Source organism: Artemia franciscana, chromosome 3 (genome assembly GCF_032884065.1).
Source record: "Artemia franciscana chromosome 3, ASM3288406v1, whole genome shotgun sequence".
Lineage (NCBI taxonomy): Eukaryota > Metazoa > Arthropoda > Branchiopoda > Anostraca > Artemiidae > Artemia > Artemia franciscana.
In genome coordinates, this window is record NC_088865.1 from 40720677 (window position 1) to 40744287 (window position 23611).

General features: G+C 36.3%; 1 protein-coding gene across 1 annotated transcript in view; it reads left to right on the forward strand.

The window, feature by feature from the left end:
• Positions 1-23611, forward strand: part of LOC136025269 (CWF19-like protein 2) — a 102409-nt gene that overhangs the window by 73771 nt on the left and 5027 nt on the right. The window contains exon 9 of the mRNA XM_065701130.1: positions 4310-4405. Coding sequence (XP_065557202.1) covers positions 4310-4405 — 96 coding nt within the window. The remainder of the gene's footprint in view (positions 1-4309; positions 4406-23611) is intronic.

Below are 23611 nucleotides of genomic sequence, written 5' to 3' on the forward strand. Positions count from 1 at the left end.
TGGGATTTCCCCCCTCCCCAACTCGAAATAGAACTCTGTATACGTGCCAGAATTTGAAGTAAGGAAACTTGACAGTTACCTAGAAAAGGGGTTGTTGAGAGTTCTCCGCTTTCAACTACCTGGTGTGCATCTGAAGGTTCCATGTTTGCCCCTACGTGTGTCACACTTCCGCCATGGGTGGAACATATCTACCACGCTTCGCACAGTAGCACCACGCTTTGCAAATTTCCGCCACGCTTAGTATACTTCCATCGCGCTTGGCGCACTTCCTTCACGCGTGATCCAGTTCTACCCTGCCATTTTTGAGGATTATATTTCCGTAGTATAGCGCTCACTTTCACCAGGATGTGACTGATTTGGAAATCCTGAAATTATCTTAATCATGGGCAACGCTTAAGTGTTACATTAGTAAGAGCCATGTGCCTTCCATGCGTTATTTTTACCCTGTCCACTTTGTATGGAGTGTTGGGGGTGGGGTCATAGAAAATTTACAGGGTACTCATTCGATTGGAATTTTAAATTTCTGATCTCATATTTAAGGATCGAAAGTCATTGGAGGGTGATCAGCCTTCTCTGCTCTGTTTTGCCACCCACCCCCCGCAGTACACCCAAGACATCAAATGAAAACTTTGAAATAGCTTTTTTCTCAGAATAGTTGAAAGGTGCAGTAAATGTGGTTTTGTGGATTTATTACCCACACCTTCAGGCGTAATGGTCATAAATCATGCAAATTTCAAATTGCTTATGGACAGGCTATATGGGAGAAAGAGGGAGAGGGGGGTTGATCTTAGGTGTCGGATTGGTTGAAACCTTTCGGTGATTGCTATCTGGACCAGGAGTACCTAGAATTTTTTGGGAGAAGGAGGGTTTTAGGTGGCCTAGAATTAGACCAAAAACTTTTCTCCCTCGATATATTCGAAACCTACAGTTATGATTGGAACAAATTTTTAGTTTGGGCCAAAGGCCCCTAGAGAATTGGCTCGAAAAGGGTGAACTTTTTTCTTGTTCTATCGGTATGAAGCTGATATGTCCGTAACTCTTGGTCCATGGACATTCCAATGCCCAAGAAAAATAATAGAAAAAAAGGTATTGGCTCCTCTGATAAAGCGCATAGAAAGGCCAAAAACTTTTTTGTCTGAACGACTTGAAACTTGCTTTTTAAAATCCTGGGCCAAGGAAACCCTTATTCACCAAAAAAGGGTAAAAATTGAGCTTACTGACATGGTTCCCCCGAAAATGGGGTCTAAAAGTAGTCTTTGGGTTTTGGATTGGTTTTAAACCTACATTTAGAAGTCCTTTAACCTGGTGATCCCAGTTTCCAGAATATTAATAACATATATATATATATATATATATATATATATATATATATATATATATATATATATATATATATATATATATATATATATATATATATATATATATATATATATATATATATATATATATATATATATATATATTCACCTGAAAACGAAACCCAAAAAGTAAATGTTTTTTTTAGAGACTTGAAACGCAACATCTTAGTCCTTGGGCCAGGTGGATCTTGGTATAAAATTAACTTTAAAAAAAAAGTTTTTTTTAACTGCAAGTAAGGAACAACATTAAAACTTAAAACGAACAGGAATTATTTCATATGTGAAAGAGGTTGTCTCCCCCTCAACGCCTCACTCTTTACGCTAAAGTTTAACTCTTTCTCACAACTCTACTTTTTGAAACAATAAAAAACTTTGGCGTAAAGAGCGAGCGAAGCTCTCAGGCCAATTGGAATGATATTTTTAAACCTAATTTTTATTCGTCCAACTAAAATATTTATTGAAAATTAGCGTCCACTTGGTGAGGGACGCACAGTTTTAGGTTTCAGGGTCCTTCTCAGGGCCCTGTTTTTAGATGAAACTGTAACTTATTCAGATATAAGATTTAAGCCTGTCGAAAAAAATTCTGGCCCCAATCCTCCAAGCTAAATTATTTTTTATGCATGAGGGTATTCTTGGTTTAATAACTCATAAATAAGTTTTAATCTGTTCGGAGAATTTTTTTACCGGACAAAAAAGAGCGTGAGGGGGGGTTGATTGCCTCCGAATCACTTTTGAACCTTAAAAAGGGGACTGGAACTTACAATTTCCTGTCGAATGGTCAGTTTTGCAAGTTGCTTTGGTCACAACTTCTATAAGAGTAGTCAAAAATATAATGCATTAAAGGCACATGACTTTTATTTAACGCAATGCTAGGGTGTTATCTCTGACTATGATGTATTTTCGCCAATTGCTACTATGACACATAACGATATGAAAGTTTGCTTCTGTCTATAGCAGTATTAATATTACTAATGCTTTACTATATTTCGAGAATTAAATATACTAAATTAACTCGTTTTCTCCAATTTTCCCTACAAACTTTAAAATTCTTGATATTAAACACAAGTAGAAATTAAAGAGAAAACATTTTCAATCGAAGAAAAAGCATCATTATTACATGTGATTAACTGGTTTCAAAGTAATCCAGTTTGCTAAGTGTCCTAAATTACCCATATGTTATCTGAAAATCTGACAGAATAAGACGAACTTATTGCAAGTCTTTATTTCTTTTATTTTAAGAGCAACGCCCTCATTTTTTCTTCATTCACAAAGATACAGCTTCGATTTTTCGAAGTGAAAATAGTATTGCATATTTTTTTATCAATTAAAGAGCACTTTCCCCGAGTCTTTGGAGAAAATGCTCGGAATGATCTCACGTTTTCCAAGGAGTTTACTTCTTTATCATAGTCGCATCGACCGCTGCAGCCATTTAAAAAACGAAGTTCTGCCATAGCAACCGAAAACTGAAAAAAAAAAAAAAATGGAAATTCAGGAATGGTAATCATGATTTCAATTAACCTTAATTGTAAAAGTTTGTTGCAAAAAAAAAATTCTGGGGATCTCAAAAGACAGTCTGAAAACCCTCAAAAATGGTTCCGGGTCGAAGAGAAAATTTCGCTAAGAAGGAATCTTAATTGCTCTTTGTATGCATGGGGAGATTATTCAATTGTAATAATCGTGTTTAATTACTATGCAATTTAATTGTTGTTGATTTCGGAACAATGAGAAATACCTCCTGTTTGGGCTTTGCTACCCAAGGGTAATTGAAGAAAATTTCGAGCAATCCAGGCAAATAAAGAAATCACTAAGCGAAAATATTACATTTTTGTTTCATATATTGTAATCTAAATTGTAATATATTGGTCGATAATATATTGTAATCGATGGTTGTATTGCAATATTTAAGTCATTTTTCTAGGCCAGTGATGTTGAATAATAATCATTTTATTCATCAATTATTTTTCAATTAGATTGGTTTCTTTTCTTAAAGCTGCTTTTAAAAATCTTAGTGACTTCTTGTTATTCCTTACGGTTGAAGCAAGGATGTGTAACAATATCATGCGCTCTGATTAAAGGCCTGTTCCAGTTGTCGAATTCTTTTTAGCAGCGATTATTATTTAAGTAGTGTCAACAGAATTGATGACGAATAAAAACTCGCTGCTAAAAATTTTAGGAAACGCATAAATCGGGCCTAGAATTTAAAAGGAACTTTCAAATTTAAAAACGATTTAAAACAGCATTTCAAAATTCCATACAAGTATAGAAAAGCAATACAAAAGAGTACAACACAAACGCTGTTCATAGTTATTTTTTAAATGGAAAATTCGCAATTTATACTTTTATTCGCTCATATTTTCGGGTTTTGTCCCCACATTTCACAAACGATTTTTTCCCTTGACGGTTTCTCACTGCGCCTTTGTTTCAACGCTTTTGCCCTTATACCAAGATACCTTTATACCAAGTTGCTTTTGTATTTCCTAAAGAATTTACAATCAGTCTTAATCGGGTGTAGCCTAAATTGCAGAATTTAATTTTTATTATATATGTATATATTACAGTTTGGCTATTACATTTCAGTTGTTGTAGTTAAGGTTAGTTTTATTCTTTACAATTTTGTTTTTTAATTTAGTTATTTTAAACATAGTTTTTTCACTCCTAGTAGGTTTTAACCATAGCCATATAGAAAAATTACATTATAGTAATTATTTTTGTTTTGTTTATGATGGCATTTTTGAGAGCTTTTATCTTCAGTTTTGTAATTCAAAAACGGGTATTTTTTTATCTTCTAACAACGTTAAGCTCTCGCTCTCTTAAGAGAATAATTTAAGACTTTTAGAAGACCTATCCATTCTGATCTAGGCATATTGTCTTTCTTTAATTATAGTTCAGTTCAAAAAAGGGGCTATAATATCTCGTTAGATCTTTAATAATTCAAATTCTTTTCATAGGGAGTCCCCAGCCGATCTAAGAAAGTCCCAACTCATCAAGACAAACAAAGAATTAGATACTTTGGAGATGATGAAAAGTATTCGCTTAGAGAGATGGTGAGTTTTTTTTCTTTGATCACAGATTGGCTATTATATTTCTGTTGATGTAGTTAAGATTAATTTTATTCTTTACAATGTTGTTTTTTAATTTAGTTATTTCAAACATAGTTTTTTCCCTCCTAGTAAGTTTTAACCTACTATAAACAGATGGATTGCTGAGGGAAAAGGCGCAATCTGAATAATTTTCAAATCATTGACTGATCTAAAATTTCAGCAAAGAGGCAAATTGTTTTGCCTCCAAACTAGATCTTTAGGGATTTTAATATCCAGTCAGTCTATATTTTACAGTCTTCCACAGTCATTAGCAGTCTATGAGGAGCTGTGATATGAAGAAGCTTTAAGATGATTTGCTTCTTGTATATTGCAATACTAGCCATAGTTTTTTAATCAACAACCTCAACGGTCCCTAAGTACCAACTGTGATAAAGACTAATATTATTTGTGAATTATGTACTTAACCTTTTCTTATATATGACTTCTTTCAGCCGGTAATAATGTAATAAATAAGATAAAAACAATCTTAAATATTAACTTTGTAGGAATCAGACTCAATTTTTGAAAGTGTTTTGGTTTTTCAACATTAGACAATATATGAATGTTCATCAAAGGAAAGCGGCGCCATGATCATAGATAAGCGAAGCTGATGATGGAGAAGAAGGGTTTTAAAGGGGATGGGTCCTAAAACCCCTTTTTGAGCACTCCTATCGTATATACCTGACTGTCTGTCATAATTTTATTTGATTCTATTTAAATGTCGTTTTATTTGATAAGCTAGTTGCCTGTACGCTATTTTGCTTTCTTTATTCGGAATGTTTTATTCAAGCAATTCTTATCCAAATTGCTAGTTTCACAAGTAACATATACTTTCTGTCAAATAATTTTGATGCCATGACTGATTTAAAATTTCGGTAATAAGCTAAACTAGTTCAGTGAGTTCGAATACTCTATTCCTTACAAATTTGTTTTCTACTCATTCTTGGTTTTTAAGTCTCTTGATGCTAAACAATATAATATAAGTTCTTGGGAATCGCCCCAAGACCGGATTTATCTGGTCTTGGATAAATTGGGTACCCCCTCCCTTTAGAGGGAGGAGGGAACATATTTGTTAGCCACTCTTTGTAGTTTTTGCTATTAGATTTACAATATTCAACACACTTCCAACAATATTGCATGTGTTTGTGATGGTCGTGCAGATGTCGTGTTTGATGCAAATTACATAAAAAACTAGTTTTTTAACTAAAATTAAGGAGCGACATTAAAACTTAAAACGAACAGAAATTACTCCGTATATGAAATGGGTTGTCCCCTCCGCAATCCCTCGCTCTTTACGCTAAAGCTTTTAATTGTTTTAAAAAGCAGAATTGTGGCAGAGTCAAACTTTAGCGTAAAGAGCGAGGGATTGCGGAGGGGACAACCCATTTCATATACAGAGTAATTTCTATTCGCTTTAAGTTTTAATGTTGCTCCTTAATTTCATTTAAAAAAACTAGTTTTTTTATGTAATTCCTGAACGTTTTTGAATTAATGCATGTTTGATTTTGGCTCTCCACACATAAATTATTAAAATGAAATTTGCATATTAACTCTTTTTTGGCTAAATAGCTTTCTCTTAGTTTTGATCAGACGATTTTGAGAAATAAGGGATGGGGAAGGAGGCCTAGTTGCCATGCAATTTTTCGGTTTCATAAAAAGGCAACTATAAATTTTAATTTTAACGATTTTTTTATTAGTAAAAATATACGTAACTAAGAATTAACTTACGTAACAAACTCTTATATTCTTTAGTTTTTATTATGTATATGAGGGGGTTTGTACCCTCGTTAATACCTCGTTCTTTACACTAAATCGTAAGTTTTGTCCCAATTCTTTAAGAATGATCCCTGAATCAGAAAGGCCGTAGAATAAATAGTTGAAATTACTAAAAATACTATAGCATAAAGAGCGAGGTATTTATCTCCTCCTAAATACCTCTCTCTTTATGCTAAAGTATTTTTAGAACCCCTCATATGCGTAATAATCTATGCTACTCTTTACTTTCAATTGAAGAAACTTTTCCATGTTTATTTTTTAATTGTTTTTTTTTATGGTAATTTTAGAAAATCCTGCGCCCTTTTCATTGAATTTCTGTTCCCCCATGACATATTTCTCCAAGGAAAGATCCTCTAACATAGCCTCCTCCCCTCAACCCCACCCCCAAAACCACAAAAAAATCCCCTGAAAACGACTGTTCACTTCCCAATAACCATTATTATATATAAACACTGGTCGAAGTTTGTAACTTGCAGCCCCTCCCCCAGGGACTCTGGGGGAGTAAGTCATTCCCAAAGACATAGTTATTATGGTTTTGGACTATGTGGAACAAAGTGGCTATCTCAAAATTTTGATCTGTTGACTTTGGAGAAAAAATGAGCGTGGGAGGGGGCCTAGGTGCCCTCCAATTTTTTTGGTTACTTAAAAAGGGCACTAGAACTTTTCATTTCCGTTAGAATGAGCCCTCTTGCGACATTCTAGGACCACTTGGTCGATACGATGACCCCTGGGGAAAAGAAAAAAAAACAAAAAAACAAATAAACACGCATCCGTGATTTGTCTTCTGGCAAAAATACGAAATTCCACATTTTTGTAGATAGGAGCTTGAAAATTTTGCTATAGGGTTCTCTGATATGCCAAATACGATGGTGTGATTTTCGTTAAGATTCTGTAACTTTTAGGGGGTGTTTTCCCCTATTTTCTAAAATAAGGCAAATTTTTTCAGGCTCGTAACTTTTGATGACAAAGACTAAATTTGATGAAACTTATATGTTTAAAATCAGCATGAAAATCTGATTCTTTTGATGTATATTTTAGCATCAAAATTCCGTTTTTTAGAGTTTCGTTTACTATTGAGCCGGGTCGCTCCTTACTGCAGTTCATTACCACGAACTGTTTGAAACTGAAATAAGGATATTCAAGAGGCTCTAATTTCATATTCAGCATGAATTTTATTTTTTGAAAGTGACTAATGGATTCAGCATCAAATCTTGTTATACATTCTGGTTTATGACCTAGTTTTTCTGCACTTGCCCAAAAAATGATTATGGTTAAAAAGGGGAACGATTCTAGATTTCAATGTCACAGTAGCTGCTAAACTGATAAAAAAATAATGATGTAAGTAGTGATGGCGACTGCTCGCATTTCCATTTTACAAGACCAAGGAGGCATGCAGAATTGAGGACTTTATGACAATGGCAGTCTAGCCATAGTTTTTATATAGTCCTCATTTTCGCATACCCTTTTTATTATTTTAATCGGATAGAAATGAAGTTTTAGGAATCATAATATCTTTTCCTTGGGGGAGGGGAGGGGTGAAACTGCTTGTGCCTAACTCCAATTTTTCCCAGGGACTTCGGTCCAATTTTTTTGATTTTAGTCATTCCAGATTTTTGTTTGAAGCTGATCAACAAATAAATCCCCGAAAAGACAATAATCATGTGCAAGAGCCATTGTATTTGAAGCGTGGATTTTTTTGAAAGTGGATTCGATTTGGAAAGAAATTATTGGTTTTTCTATGGTTATCTTAGCGTGTATTGAACAAATATTTAAGATGGCACTGCATTGGTCCTATGACATATTATTTTTTAATCATTCTAGATTTCCCAATCATTTTAGCTGCTTTAACTGATAAAAATATGATGTAAGTAGTGACGAAGACTGCGCGGCCTGTCCATCATACAAGAAGAAGGAGCTATGCAGAAATAGAGTATATAACTATAGCTGTTTAGCCACAGTCTTTATAAACTCAATATTTTTGCGTATCTTCTGTTATTGTAATATGGCAGAAGTCTAGTTTTTGGGATCAGAAGATTATAACTGGGGGGAGGGGACGTTAAATTTTACGTTTCTAGTCCTCTATTATCAAATTATGCGTGGGAACTTCGTACCAATTTCTAGATTTGGGGTGATTCCAGATCGTACATTGAATCTGCTCGAAACATAATTCGCTATAAACTCAATAGCTATGTTTAAGAGCCAATGTAATCAAAGCATGGATTTTCTTATGCTATTCTGGAAAGGCAATTATTGGTTTTTCTATGGTTACATTTTCGAACCGAAAGTTACTTAACTAGTAAAGAACGTAGTTAACTTAACTATAGTACTTAACTACAACAGAAAGAAGACTTTTTCACGGTTTGAAACCTTCAAGACGTTAAGCGGGTCTTCATTCTTGTTCGAACTCAGACTTTATCTAACACTTGGAGTTTATTAAAGATGTAAGCGAAAGTGAAGGACTTTCTGGCGTAAATGTTTGTCAAAGTTTAGTTAAGCTGTTTGAATTAGGGAAATAATGGAATCTAATCCAATCTAGAATGTAAAGTAATTTCTGGAGAACTCCTGGTTTTGTAAAATCCCGGTTAGTAACATTTATTGTTTTCCCAATCGAATTCCCCTATTCGAAGGAACAGTTGATTAAAGCAGGAGCTTGAAAACTGAGAATCAGTTTCGATATCTTTTGGTTTCGCATAATCAGGCAGTTACGAGAGTTTATTGGGGAGTCTGGACGGGCTATTAGAGATTTTTTTTTTATAAAAAAAAGTTGGCCAATCAATTAGAAGGTGGCCAATTTAACCCTTGCCATTTAACCAAACACTTGGAAAACTATAGGTTCTATGACTATTTTAGCTCTATGACTATCTACCTTAGTTCTATTGCCCTAGGAATGACGCATGGACGGATAATAGATAAGATATAGCTATTAACAAATGAACTAACATCATTTTTATGCAATCTTAATAAGTGGATTAATGCCAGAATTGCCTCTCACTGAATTGGACTATCTGTCTTGGCCTCTTCTACAATTAGCCATGGCTTGATGCCCAAAACAATTCGATTTTAATTAAGCAGTGCATCCGAGTGCACTCAGATGCACTGCTCAGAGCAAAGTTAACTTAAAAAAAAAATTTTACTAATCATTTAAGATTTAATACCGATCTGAAAGTGCAAGTTTAGGGCTTTATTTTAAACAGTCAACCTAGGCTCTACTAGTAACCGAAACTCTAAAAAAGGAATATTGATAAAAACATGTACATAAAAAAATCTGCTTTTTATGGTGACTCAACATACGTAAAATTCATTCACTTGCACGCCAAGAGCTGCGAGCCTTAGAAAATTTGCCTCATTTTCAAAAAAAGATGAAAACGTTCCCGAGGGGGGGAGGATTTTTTTTCGAAGGTATATAACTAAATTGATCATATCAAAATGCAGAATTTTGCAATTTTTCGAGATGGAAGATCAGTGATGCGTGTTTATTTTTTATTTGTTCTTTATTTTTTGAAAGGGGTTATCGGACAGAATTAATGGTCCTAGAAAATGAGGAGAGAATTAATTCATATGAAAATTGAAATATAACGTCCTTTTTAAGTAACCAAAAAGATAGTGCCATATCAAAATGGTGTTTCTGCCATTTTGTGGCACAAAAATACAATTTATGCTCTAGGAGGGCAAATTTTCAATCAATCGAATATTTTGAGATAGCCAATCGATCAGAAATTATTGAAAAACTATGTACCGAGTTTCCCAGTTTCAAAGGCAGTTATGCCGCGCGGTGACGCATTCATTGCTAAAAACTCAAATTGTCATTATAAAATAAATGATTAGTTTAGACACTTATTTTAGAGCTTAATTTAGCCGAGTCAATTCCCTGATGTTTGATAAAATTGTGTTTTTGTTATGCATAATTTTGCATTGGCCATTAAGAAGGAGATACGATGTGTTACTGTGTAGGTAAGGATGGGGTTCCTGATTCCTCAAAAAGTGCATTTATACAACCACAATTCTAACTTTTGTGAGAATCCAGGTAAATATACAAGTGAGTTTTGGGGGAGGGGGATGAGGCACAAATTAATCTATAACCTCCTTTCATTTGGATTCAGCCTGAGTTTAGTTGGTGCGAGGTAGTAGCTCTCTTCTTACTGCAGAAGAATGTTTTCTTTGTAGCATAAAAGATTATATGCATATGCTTACCGGCACAAACGATGGGGACGTTGGTTTAAGGTGGGTTTGAAGAGGGTTTATGGAGTGACTCGTCCTTGCAGTAACCAAAGAATTGAAAAAGTTTTTGTAGCAATATATACATTAAATGAGCTCGACTTTTTATGCTAATTATAAAGTTAGAAAATTCATTAAGTTTAAAGGTATCCAACATTGTTTACACGCCTAAGGAAATTCACTCCATTTAATAAGAAAAAACGGAGACACTTTCGCAACTAGGTTCTTTCATTCACAAATTGTACTCGGTTTAAAATTCATTTTAGCTAATCTTCTGCCAATAGTCTTTTCAAATACATTCAATCGCTTTAGTTTTCAATCGCTAAAGTTTGACTCGTGTCATAACTCTTTAAGAACGACTGCTCAAAGACAAGGGCCGTTTAATTGGAGTAAGATGTATTATTGAAGAACTATAAAACGTACAAAGAGTGGAGGGTTGAGGGGGGGGGGTAGCCCTCCATGTACAGGATTATTTCTGTTCGCTTTAGGTTTTCATTTCGCTCCTTACTTTCAGTGGTAAAAAAAACTTTACTTTCAGTGGTAAAGAGGAGACCCGCAGTGAGGATTAGACAAGTTTTAATGTCCCTGCTTTCTTTACTTTGTATAGATTTTTGTTTTTTAATTTGAGGAAAGAGTCCATACCGGGTTCTTCAGAGACTGGGTCTGTCCAATTTAATCTACTCGGTGTAAATTGTTGTCAAACAGTTCGTAGTAACAAACTGTAGTAAGGAGCGACCTGGCTCAATAGTAACCGAAACTCTAAACAACGGTATTTGGATACCAATAGTTACATCAAAAAAATTGCATTTTTATGCTGATTGTAAATATATAAGTTTCATCAAGTTTAGTCTTACCCATAAAAAGTTACGAGCCTGGGAAAATTTGCTGCATTTATAAATAAGGATAAGGGGAAAATGGAAAATATGGGGAAATAAGGGAAAATACCCCCTAAAAGTCCTAGAATCTTAACGAAAATCAGACCATCAGATTCAGCGTATCAGAGAACCATCATGTAGAAGTGTCAAGCTCCTATCAATACAAAGGGAATTTTTTTTTATCTTGCCGGAAGACAGATCACGGATGCGTGTTTATTTTTTTCCCCCAGGGTTTATCGTATCCACCCAGTGGCTCTAGGATGTTGTGAGAGGCATTCTAACGAAAATCAATAGTTTTAATGCCCTTTTTAATCGACCAAAAAAACTGGAGGGCACCTAGGCCCCCGCCGACGCTAATTTTTTCCCAATGTCAACGGATCAAAAATTTTAAGATAGCCATTTTGTTCAGCATAGTCGAAAAATCTAATAGCTATGTCTTTGGGGACGGCTTACTCCCTCACAGTCACAGGGGAGGGGCTGCAAGTTACAAACTTTGACTAGTGTTTACATATAGTAATGGTTATTGGGAAGTATACAGACGTTTTCAGGGGGATTTTTTTGGTTGAGGGATGTTGAGGGGAAGGGGCTACCTGGGAGGGGGTTACGCGGAAGGATCTTTCCATGGAGGAATTTGTAATGGGAGAAGAGAATTTCTATGAATGGGGTGCAGGATTTTCTAGCATTGTTTTAATAAAAAAACAATGAAAAATAAATATGAATAAGTTTTTCAATTGAAAGTAAGTAGCAGCTTTATTTAAAACTAACATAAATTATTACGCATATGTGGGGTTCACCTCCTCCTAAATACCTTGTTCTTTACTCTAAAGTTTTAATTTTTTTTTTGGTAATTTCAACTATTTATTCTACGGTCTTTGTGATTCAGGGGTCATTCTTAAAGAATTGGGAGAAAATTTAAGCTTTAGTGTAAATATACGAATATAGAATTTTGTTACGTAAGTTAATTCGTAAGTTACGTATATTTTTTACTAATAAAAACGTTCTTAAAAAAATTAAAAGTTCTAGTTGTCCTTTTAAGTAACCAAAAGATTGGAGGGCAACTAGGCCTCCTCCCCCATCCAGTTTTTCTCAAAATCGTCCGATCAAAACTAAGAGAAAACTATTTAGCCAAAAAAATTAATATGCAAATTTTGTTTTAATTATTCATGTGCTGAGAGCCAAATCAAAACATGCATTAATTCAAAAACGCTCAGAAACTAAGTAAAAAAACAAGCTTTTTTCAACTGAAAGTAAGGAGCGACATTAAAGCTCAAAACGAACAGAAATTACTCCGTATATAAAAGGGGCAGTTCCCTCCTCTACGCCCTGCTCTTTATGCTGAAGTTTTTTTTTACTGTTTTAAAAAGTAGAGTTGAGAGAAAGAGTCAAACTTTACCGTAAAGAGCAGGGCGTTGATGAGGGAATCGCCCCTTTTATATACGGAATAATTTCTGTTTATTTTAAGTTTTAATATCGCTCCTTACTTTCAGTTAAAAAAGCTTGTTTTTTAATTTAGTCATATATTTGTATTATGTTCTCGTTTATTCACGATAAGGTGATGCTATACAGCTGATAAAGCACGAAAGGCTAATGGGGATAATGGAGGTGTGATTATTTTATGGCCAGTGAATGGAGATGTGAACTACGAAAACGATGGATAAGTGGATTAACATTTTTCCGGTTTTTTATAGTAGGGGGGGGGGGTCTAAACTGTCATTAAACAGGATGACTGTCAGTTTCTAAAGACTCAAATGATTTTCAATCACTACCAAAATGAAAGGGTCTATGGAATCTTCGTTTTCTGGCTTTAGGAGTAATATCATATTTTGGCTCTCAGTCCGCTGTTCGAATTTTATTAAATTCTAACATAAAATATCTATTCTTCTTCATTTACATTAAACTAAGCTAAAGGAAGCGACAGCTTCCTTCAATTATTTTTTTTTGTCGAATAAGAAGTTTTTGTATCCCTGGGGCTCTATTTTGTTTGATTACCGCAAATCTGGCTTTCCAGTAAGGTTTAGTCATATAATATTTATATGACTTTTATATGACTATTTATATGACTATTAGTCAGTAAATCTTACTGACTAATAAGATTTAGTCAGTAAGATTTAGTCGATACAGCTCATTTATTGTCTCCCTAATGTTGCTTTTCTGCATAATTGAATTGTTTTCCATGTTTAGAATAAGTATGCGTTTCTTTATTTGATCTCCTGGGCTGGCAATTTAAAGTTCAAAGCATAGAAAAAACAAGGCAAGAAGTTCTAAGGCTTATTAACTAGTAACGCAATTATCAGCGAAGCTAAGAAACCGATTACACAAAAAGAACTACCAAATTTTGGGTCAAGGGAAATTGATGGGTGGTAGGTGCGCTATATCACGCAAAGTCAAGATCCTCTGACAATCCCTGCCTCCTTCGTAAGTTGAAAAATCTGCTTGGACTGGGGTCATTGGCAACAAAATTGTAAAGTGAATCTACCGAGATTGTTTATCAGTCATATTTTTCTGAAAACGTCAGTTATTTTCTGGAAAATGTCGGTTTGAAATTCCGCTTTTAAATTCGTCATACGTGAAATATGCACGTAAATTAAGATAAACGGATACTCGTTTTAAAAATTTGATATTCTAGCTGTTTAGATGCCAAATTTGTCTCATTCCAGTTATTTTTGAGGGTTTTTGTGTATAAGCATTTTATTAGCCATTTACTTTATGCAATTGGAAGGGTATTCCCTATAAGTAGACGTTGTTAGAAAAAGAAGACAAAAATTCGTTTCTCTTATAAGCCTACTTAATTCTTTTAGACGCAAATGATTCAGTCTAAATTGAAATTCATTTAAATACATTTTTCATACGCAAACATATGAAAAAGAATCACAGAATACATGATATTTTTTCCTAGCACATGATTGTCATATTAAAATGGAAACCTACTATGTTTCTCCTTTTCAATTTTTTCCCGTTGTTTGTTTCATAGACTTGGTGAAATTGGCTCCTGAGCAACTCATTCAGTGTTCTTAAGTTTCTCATGATGCTTAAAGAGTATTTACTTTTCATTCACTCTTCGGCTGTAAAGTAAATTTTCTCAATAAAATGACTTTATCCTGGCTTTATCGCGAAAAAGTGCCTTTTTTTCGTGGAAGTCCCAGACAAACTAATAATTTTTCTGGGATTTTTCACGTAAGAATGTTTTCTCTGTCCATATGGGAAAAAATATACAGACGATTATTGGTCATCCATGAACACAGTAATCTTTTTTGCTTTCATTCGAAATATTTTTGTTCCAAATGTGTGACTAATGGAAGATGAAGTTAAAGCATTTGGATCAGCTCCAGCTTTTTCCAATAGTTATGGTGGAAAGCCGTTTTGGTAAAAAATAAGTAAAAAGAAAAGAAAAAGTGGCTGGCTCAAATTAGTTCTTTCTTAATATCTTAAAACCTGAGCTTGGAAAAAGACTTGCATCGTTTGAAAAAGACTGCTACTTGAAGGTTGCCGCTGGAACAGATTTTTTTCATTTTTGGTAGTTCTCATAGTTTGGTGATTTTTCAGTGCTGACACCAAATTTTTGCTATTGCCAAAAACTTCAAAAGTCCAACTCCAAACCATTATTATTGGATGCTGTTCTAAAGTAGGTGACAAAAGCTCCTTTCTGAAGCCTCTGCTGTTTCTAGGTTGGGATTAAAGGATCATATCTAAGGCTAGATTTCTCACGGATGCGGTGGGATTGTAGCTTATGAGGGTCGACCCTCCTTCCCTAGATAGCAGTGAAAGCCCGTCAGTGCACCTCAAAGTGTAATGAAGGGCTGTAAGTACCATTTAGCTTCACGCCGAGTGAGATGGTGGAAAAGGCTCTCCGGGTGACCCGCAAGATTGGGATCCTTCCGGTCAAATAGATTCCCATGAAGCATCTATGGATCTCAGACCTCATAAAAATTTGAATATGGCTACGGCGTCCCGGGTTTGCGACGCGGCCCCCGTATTGGCGCGGGTGTCGAGAAGTAAGCTTCTCGACATGAGAAGCTTATGCTATGGTGTTCTCGGCTGGTGACGTGACTTCGAGTATGGCACCGAAGTTGAAAAATAAGCGAGCCATAACTATAGATAAACCCTGTACCACTGTCAGGAAACTAAATTAAAACTAAACATCGGCTGCTGGAATGTGCGATCTGCCAAAGATGAAACTACTTAAGTCCTGCTCGCGCACAAAATGGAAAGATACAAAATCGATATACTCTGCCTATCCAAAACAAGAAAATGTGGCTCTAGCACAAAAGTCATTACCGCCCCTGATTCACTCAACAACAATTTTACCTGTTCTATGCAGGAGTAGAGAACAACTCTTGACTCCACGGTGTAGGGTTTCTACTAAGCCAAAGAGTCATCCAAAGAGTCGCCTAGCCAAGATTAGATTCAAGGGCCGCCCTGCTAACATATCTCTATTGTCAGCATATGCTCCTACGCGTAGTGTACTAGACGAAACGAAAAACGATTTTTAAGCGGAACTACAGACCGTGCCTTCAGCTATAGCCGCACGAGACTACCTAATTGTATCTGGAGAATTCAATGCAAGAGTGGGACCTAAGGAACAAGCCACTAGCAAAGTTCTTGGTAACTTTGGATTAGGTCAACGTTGCGAAAATGGTGAAAGGCTACTCAATTATGCCCTATGAATCAACTGACTGTTTCCAATACTCTTTTACAGCATAAGCCAAGCCACCTATTAACTTCGTATTCCAACGATGGCGTTACCAAAGCCCAAATTGACCACGTACTCTTCCGACAGCGGTGGAGAAACTCTGTTGAAAATTCATGTTCTTATAAGGGAGCAGATACTGGATTAAAATCTGGGTCAGATCATAAACTGATCATCACAAAAATTGTCCTTTGTCTTGCAGCACGCAGAAAGAATAAAACAAAACCTTGCATTGATAGCAGTAAACTCAAGGATGAAACTGTCAAACATGCTCTCAGCTTAGAACTGATTAACCGCTTTGATACACTAGATTGTGATTCTTTAAGCCTTGAGGATAAATGGGGACTATTCAAGACAATTGTGTCGGCGGCAGCTGGGAAGTTTCTAGGGAACACAAAAGTGAAACGACAACACTGGATCTCTGCCAAAACTCTTCCCTTAATTGAGCAAAGGAGGAATCTGATCGGCCCCATCGATGCAATCAAAGACCTTGATAAGCAAATAAAGTGCTCGTCACGACTTTATCGTCAAGAGATGTGAGAAGAAGCGCCACGTCACTGTAAAAAGTATCCATAGCTCACGACGCCCGGAAGCTTTATCAGATTCTCAAAGAAGCTACAGGTAAAAAGGTGGCTGTGTCAGAAGTTGTCAAAGACAACCAAGGAAAAATCATTTCTTCCCAGAATGATCGGATGATTAGATGGAAACAACATTTCCAATCATTGCTAAATCCCTCTCATTCGCCTGCTCTGACAATTTTCCCCCATCTGTCGAGAGAAAAACTATATGATGTTGAATTGGGTGCTCCTACAAGAGCCGAAATCCTCAAAACAATAAAAACACTAAAGAATCATAAGTCCCCTGGTAAAGAGTGCCTTCCTCCTGAGCTATACAAGAAATGCCCCGAAGTAACAGCTGAACAGATCCATAGCCCCCTTCAAGACGCGTGGAAAACTAATTCCTTCCCAAAAGACCGGAGAACTTCAATTATCCTCTCCTTTTATAAGAAAGGATACAAGACTGAAAGTAGAAATTACCGAGGAATAAGTCTTGTAGATATTGCGGTGAAAATATTTGGGATATTTCTCTTGAATCATTTTTAATGTACCCGGGAGAAAAATACCCGCGAAAATCAAGCTGGCTTCAGACCAGGAAGAGGCTGCATTGATAATTTTTTCGGCACCCGACTTATTATCCAACTGTTCCGAAGGTATAACTTACCTCTAGCTTTAATATTCTTTGACTACACTGCGGCCTTTGACTCCGTTACTCGTCACAAGCTCTGGAAAATCCTTGAGATCGATTGCATTCCTGTAAGGTTTATCGAATTTATTCAGGCATATTACTCAGAGTTAACAAGCCAGATAAGAATCTATGGCGAAAAAACTGAAAAATTCCTAGTTGAATATGGAGTAAAGCAAGGCTGTATTCTCTTTCCAGTCCTGTTTAAGTATTATATATACTGGGTGCTAGAAAATGCCTTAATTCAACACAATGGTGCCGAAATTGAAAAAAAAAGTCGGTTCTTGACCGACTTGGATTACCCTGATGATGTCGAACTCCTCTCTTACCCTGAATATGCTCAAAGATGCTAGATGATACTGTCGAAATGGTCGAATCTGATCGGACTTAAAGTAAGCTCAGAGAAAACTATATTTATGGTCATGAATCATCCGACTCAAATATCTTTGAGCGTAAATTTAACTCAGCTAGAAAGGATTGATTGTTTTACCTACCTAGGCTCAATACTTTCCACTGATGGCTCTTCAGACTTAGACATCCAGCAAAGAATTCATAAGGCGCAGTTTGCTTTCGCATCCCTTCGGAAACCCCTTTGAAACCACCGAGAAATCTGTATTTCGACTAAAAGTCGAATCTATATGGCCAGGTTTAAAAGCGCCGCTCAGAATGGCTCGGTCACGTCCTGCGGAGACGACTAGAATACCTGCCCCGTCGAATCCTTCTAGTTGAGCTCTACGACTCTTGGAAGAGATATCAAGGAAGGCAAAAGAAGAACTGATGGACCCTGATCAATTCTGACCAGGATCCCATTGGTGCCTTTAAGAAATTTGGACATAAATGGTGGGCCCAGTGGCTCCCCTCTGCAGAGCAATTGAAAGCAGATCGTGAAACCTGGTCCAAAGAGGTCACAATGATCCTGGATGCCGGGCGAGGCGGAAACACCTGACTCCCACCACCAGTACAAGTAAGTAAGAATCGGCAAACATTATTTATGCCATGCCAATTTTTCGGCCGATTGGAAAATGTGACCGATAAAAACAGAGTGATAAATTAATTCAGCGATTTTAGAAGCCGAAAAACCTGCAACTTCCTGCAACTTCCTGGGAGGGTGTAAAGAGGTAAGCTGTGAATAGATTGGGACGGAGGAGGAGCTTGCGTAGTTGTTTTGGCATCAGGGGGCCTGGTGCCGCGGTGAGCTGGTAGTACTAGTAGTAGTCTACTTATTTTTATGCCATTATACTTATGATGCAAATTTTACAAATATACTCATTTTCTTATGCGTAAGGAGTAAGGTATCGAGGAGGGGGAAAACCCCCATATACTGAATAATTTCTGTTCGTTTTGAGTTTTAATGTTGCTTCTTACTTTAAGTTTAAATTTTTTTTTTCATTTAATCACAACCTAGAGTCAGAGGAAAGCAGACTTAAGCTAAAAGTAAGAAAAAAACCCAAGTTATGATAGTTATATACTTATTTTTTATGCAATTTTCCAGGCCGTAAAAATTGGAAAATACAAGAAATAGGAGCTTGACAATATCTGCCTTGGGCAGAATTTAGGCTCTAAAGTCGCTCCTTGACGTTTCACTCCCGCAACCCAACAATTTACCAATACAGTGAAAAGCTCCTGTTCTAAAATTTTACCATTTTACTGTCGCTTTAAGTCTATTTTACCGTAAAGAGGGTACATAAATTTAACTTTATTATTTAAAATACAATATTTTTGCGATTCTTGGGATTTAAGATTGTTTTATTTTCTTGCTCGACAAATTTGTATAAAGATAGTGAAAACTGCACGGAAATGATTGAGCCATGCTGTTGCTAAGGATTTTATTAAGTAAGATTTATCGCTTAACCACATTAATGAAATGTCTTAGCACTGGCTTTGACAAAGGGAAATAAGTTCCTTTAATTAAGTTTTTTTCTTCCAATTTCAGTCTCTAAAAGACTGAATTGGTTCTACCTATCAGTAGTTTTTAGATGAGGTTTTCATTTAAATTTCTATGAACGTCTCATTATTCTTCTTTATTTTGGGTTTCTTGTCGTTCTAGCGTTGAATGGGGCTGATTTTCGTTTAAGGGTCTGGTTGCTATGGTCTCTCAGCTATGATCTTTCTCTTAATGAAAATTCCAAGAAACTATTGTCTTAGAAAAAAGAAACGAGAAAGTTTTTTTTTGTCCTGTATCTCCTAAGAATGGGAATATCTTTAGTATTTTGTGGTTCTTGCTTTACTAAGAAACCATGGCTATCTCTGGAACTTAGATAAACGCCTAAAAAAGCTAGAGTTACATAAGCAAGTGTTAAAAGTAGATGTATTATTATTTTCTCCGGTTAAAGAGGCACAGGAAAGATAAACCAGACGAAGATAGCTCTATTAAATGCATAGTGGTTAGACAAACGGAAAATTTTCAACACAAATTTAGGTTTGCGGAGTCTCTTTGTTACTTTGGTGAATAGTCTATCCCCCTCCTTGAACTGAAGTAATGGATTGGTTTCGCTGTGTTTTCATTGTTATGGTTGATACCTGAGATACTTATTCGTATTTAATTTTTCAAGAAGTCTACTTTTCTATTTGGTACGTGGAAATACCGGAAAAATGATGGAAGTTTCGTTGTCCGTTATCGAATCATGCACATTACATCTTTCGATTTAGTTCAATATGACCCTCAACATTCTTTGAAAGTTTTATCCTAGCCTTTTTGGGCACCCAGGATCAAACACGACCGTATTGCACTTCCTGGCTGAAGGACCAAGAAACGGAGATCAGCACCGCCGGTAGGGACTGTTAAGTCCAATGCCGCATTCTTTAATTTTTCTTACCATAATCTACAGACCTTGCCCTAGAATATGTGGATGGTTCATTTCATCCAAGAGGCATACTTTTTTACCACTGGACTATTTTGAACGAAATTGCTCTATCAAAAGATTTATTGGATACCTTTTGGGGGCTTGAGGGCGTAGGAGCATAGGATCTGTTTGCAGTTCAATCACTTTTGACTCCTAAAAAGGGAACGAGAACTTTCAATTTTCTATCAAATGAGCCCTCTCCGAAGTTTCTTAGACAACTTTTTCCCTGGAAAGTGGCCTGAAAAAATTAGTACATTAACCTCCTGGAACCTAATGTCCAACCCGTTGTACAACACATTATGAATTTATCTTGTCCAGCTCGTTACCTACGCAAGCTCTAAGATGACGAATCCTGAAACAGCGCAACTTGAATGCCATCTGTAATTTTTTTGTAAGTAATAACAATGGCTGACCTGCCAGATAATAGTAAAGGAAAAGTTTTAGAAGCAGAAAAAAATTTCAAAGGTAAGAAAATTCAAACAGATTTAAAGAATAGACAGAGAAATTCGAAATAAATCAGGCAATCTAAAATAAGTTTCGTTTACATTTCTGTGTTTTAAAAACCCGAACTGATCAATTGACCTGCCATATTGGTGAATGTTTGCGTCCATGTCCACTGGATTGGAAATTGGGTCTCAACTTCCCATTAGTACAGCTAACACTAGAAGATGGACCTAAGCTATTTGGCAGTGTTTCTAGATGGTTGCTGTAAAAAAACGCCCAAGCAGTTCCAAGGTGGGGCGAGTCATGAATAGAATAACTAATAACTATATTTTTTTTTGTTTCTGAATGAAAATAATATCTAGAAGCAATACTATGCAATAAATTGGTTTTCTTTGAATTTAGCATTGAAAACATTCTTATATCCTTTCGTTTAGCTATTTTGTGTTTTTTTTTATCGCCATGGCTTCTAAAATAATAATTCCTCTTTTCCTCTTTTAAGTCACTTTGGACCAGGCGATTGGTTTGTTAGATGACACCGATCTAAGTGATTTGGACCTGGAGGATAGCTGCGATGACGGCGACGAATGGAGGCCTTTCAATTGTGGTGGTAATCTACGTACCGACGACTGCTAATTCTCATTCGAAAAACACGAAGAGCTTAGTTCACTTGACACTTTCGATCTGAATAATTTTGATTCCGTGATCGATGACGAAGAGGGTGATATTCTACTTTAAGCATTCAGGACCAATGCTCACTCAGATCCAAAAAGTAAATCCTGAAAAGAACGTCACCTTTTGTACAAATTGAGGTCCTCAGAACAGTTTAATGTTACGAATTTTGATTTTGAACCGATTGACGAAGATCAAGGACCATAAGACCGAAGCGACTGAAAGCCTCACAAATATTATCAGACATACTTTTCAGGCCATTTCTTTGAACAGATGGCTTTTGCGATGAATTATCAGTACCAGAAAAAGTCCGGACGAAATCGGAACTGAAGACATTTTTTGGTGTAACTATTCTGATGTGTAATCTTAAATAACCAAGGATCAGAATGTCCTGGAGCAAAAAAATTCAAAGCCCCAATAATAACTGAGAACATGAATCGAGACAGGTACTTCACGTTCCAGAGTAACTAGAAGTTTGTTGTGGAAGATGAACATACCAAGGTGCCAGAGCTACTGACCGACTATGGAGTGTCAGACCACTTTTGGAAGAGATTCGTAAAATGTGTATATTCTTTGAAAGAGGAGAGTTCATGAGCATCGACGAGCAGATGATCCCATTTTTTGGACGAAGTTCAATGAAGCAATTCGTCCCAAACAAACCCAATTCTTTGTGTTTGAAGAACTTTATGCTAGCTGATTCATCTGGCTTGGTATATGACTTCATCATTTACCTGGAGAAGACTACGTTCTTAGAACACCTTCAAGTGAAGGGATTAGGAAGTGCTTGCGTGTTGCATCTAATTAAAGGCATGAAAGAAGAGACAAGCCTCTTTTTCGGTAGATTTTTTACTTCGATAAAATTTCTTCAAGACATTGACCCTCTAAAAATCAAAGAAGAAGGCACGCTGATGAAGAATCATCTAGAAGGAGCTCCAGTGAAATCTAAAGGAGAGCTGAAACGGCTAGGTAGAGGAACGTCTGTTAGTTTCGTTCGTGAAGACAGAAAAACTGCTCTGGCCCAATGGTATGACAACAAGACCAGTTTCCTAGCCTCAGACAGTGTAGCCAAATTACCCGAGGAAAATGTAAGAAGGTATGACAAAAAACAGAAGAAGTACACTGACGTCCAATGCCCCAGGATTATACGCGACTACAACCAGCACATTGGGGGGTGCAGATATATGCGACAGAATGATCAGCTAGTACCAGTTTGATGTGCGGACCAAAAAATGGATCGTGTGGGATCTTCATCATTTCATTGATCTGACCCTGTCCAATGCCTGGTTGCTCTATAGGAGACACTCAGTCAAACTTGGCTGTTCCTGCGAGCAACTCCTTTAGTTCCGGTTTCACGTCGGGGATTACCTAGCCATTGAGAAAGCTAGGACAGTTTCAGCCAACCTTCTTGAGTCTAACATTGAATACAAAGACAAGACAATGGAGGAGGAAGCCTCCTCGAAAAGAAGAGAGCGCTGCCATATGCTTTTGGAGCTGGTGCGCTTGGTAGCAGCAAAACATCTCCCAAAATATGATGATAGCATGAAGAACTGTCCTCGCTGTCACTGTCCATGTTGTCCATTGCGCATAAAAGTCTACTGCATCAAGTGTCAACTTTTTCTTTGCTTTCATATTGGCAAAGAAACTAGACAGTGTTTTACTATTTTTCACTGATAACTTGTTTTACTCCTTTTTTTATATTACAGTATCCCCTAGTAAAGACATCAAACTGAGACCCAATGTCCAACCGGCTGTACATTAACCCCAGTCCCCCTAAGTCTGTGAAAATATTATTATGACCCCAGATGTGTATTTTACGATTTTTCTCATCGATGAGTTTCAAATTTCGTTAAAATCGGATTATGGAAACCTATTCGGGATCCAGGAGCTTAATGCCATATCCCTTTTTACCTAGGAAGTGCTATTGCGCTGCCTGTGAAACTTTTTCTTTCCCTTTTGTTTTACCTATCTTTCGATGTGGTGCTTTTGAATTTTGCATGTTAGTAAATCTTTCGATTCGAGTACCTCATCTGATTCAAAGGGTTAATGGTAGAATGTTTTTCAATAGAGCTAAATTTCTTTTAGGCGATCTTGTTTTTTACATCTTGTTTGCAACTAATAGGCCTTGTTAAATGTTACTAACAGAATTCCATAGAATTCATTTGAAGGTAAAAATGGATTTATTTAATGTTTTATAGAAATGTTTGTTGGTTATATTACTGCTACTACTACTACTGTAATTACAACAACTACTGCTACTACTACGAGCAACTCATTGCAGTACCAAGTCACTTGAGGGCAACATAGATGGACACGCTTCTTTTCCACACAAACTGGTTCAAATTTTTATTTTTCACTCCCTTCCAGGATTTTTTTTTCTTATGACCCGTTCCCACTTAATTTGAAGACATTTCTGCTTTTT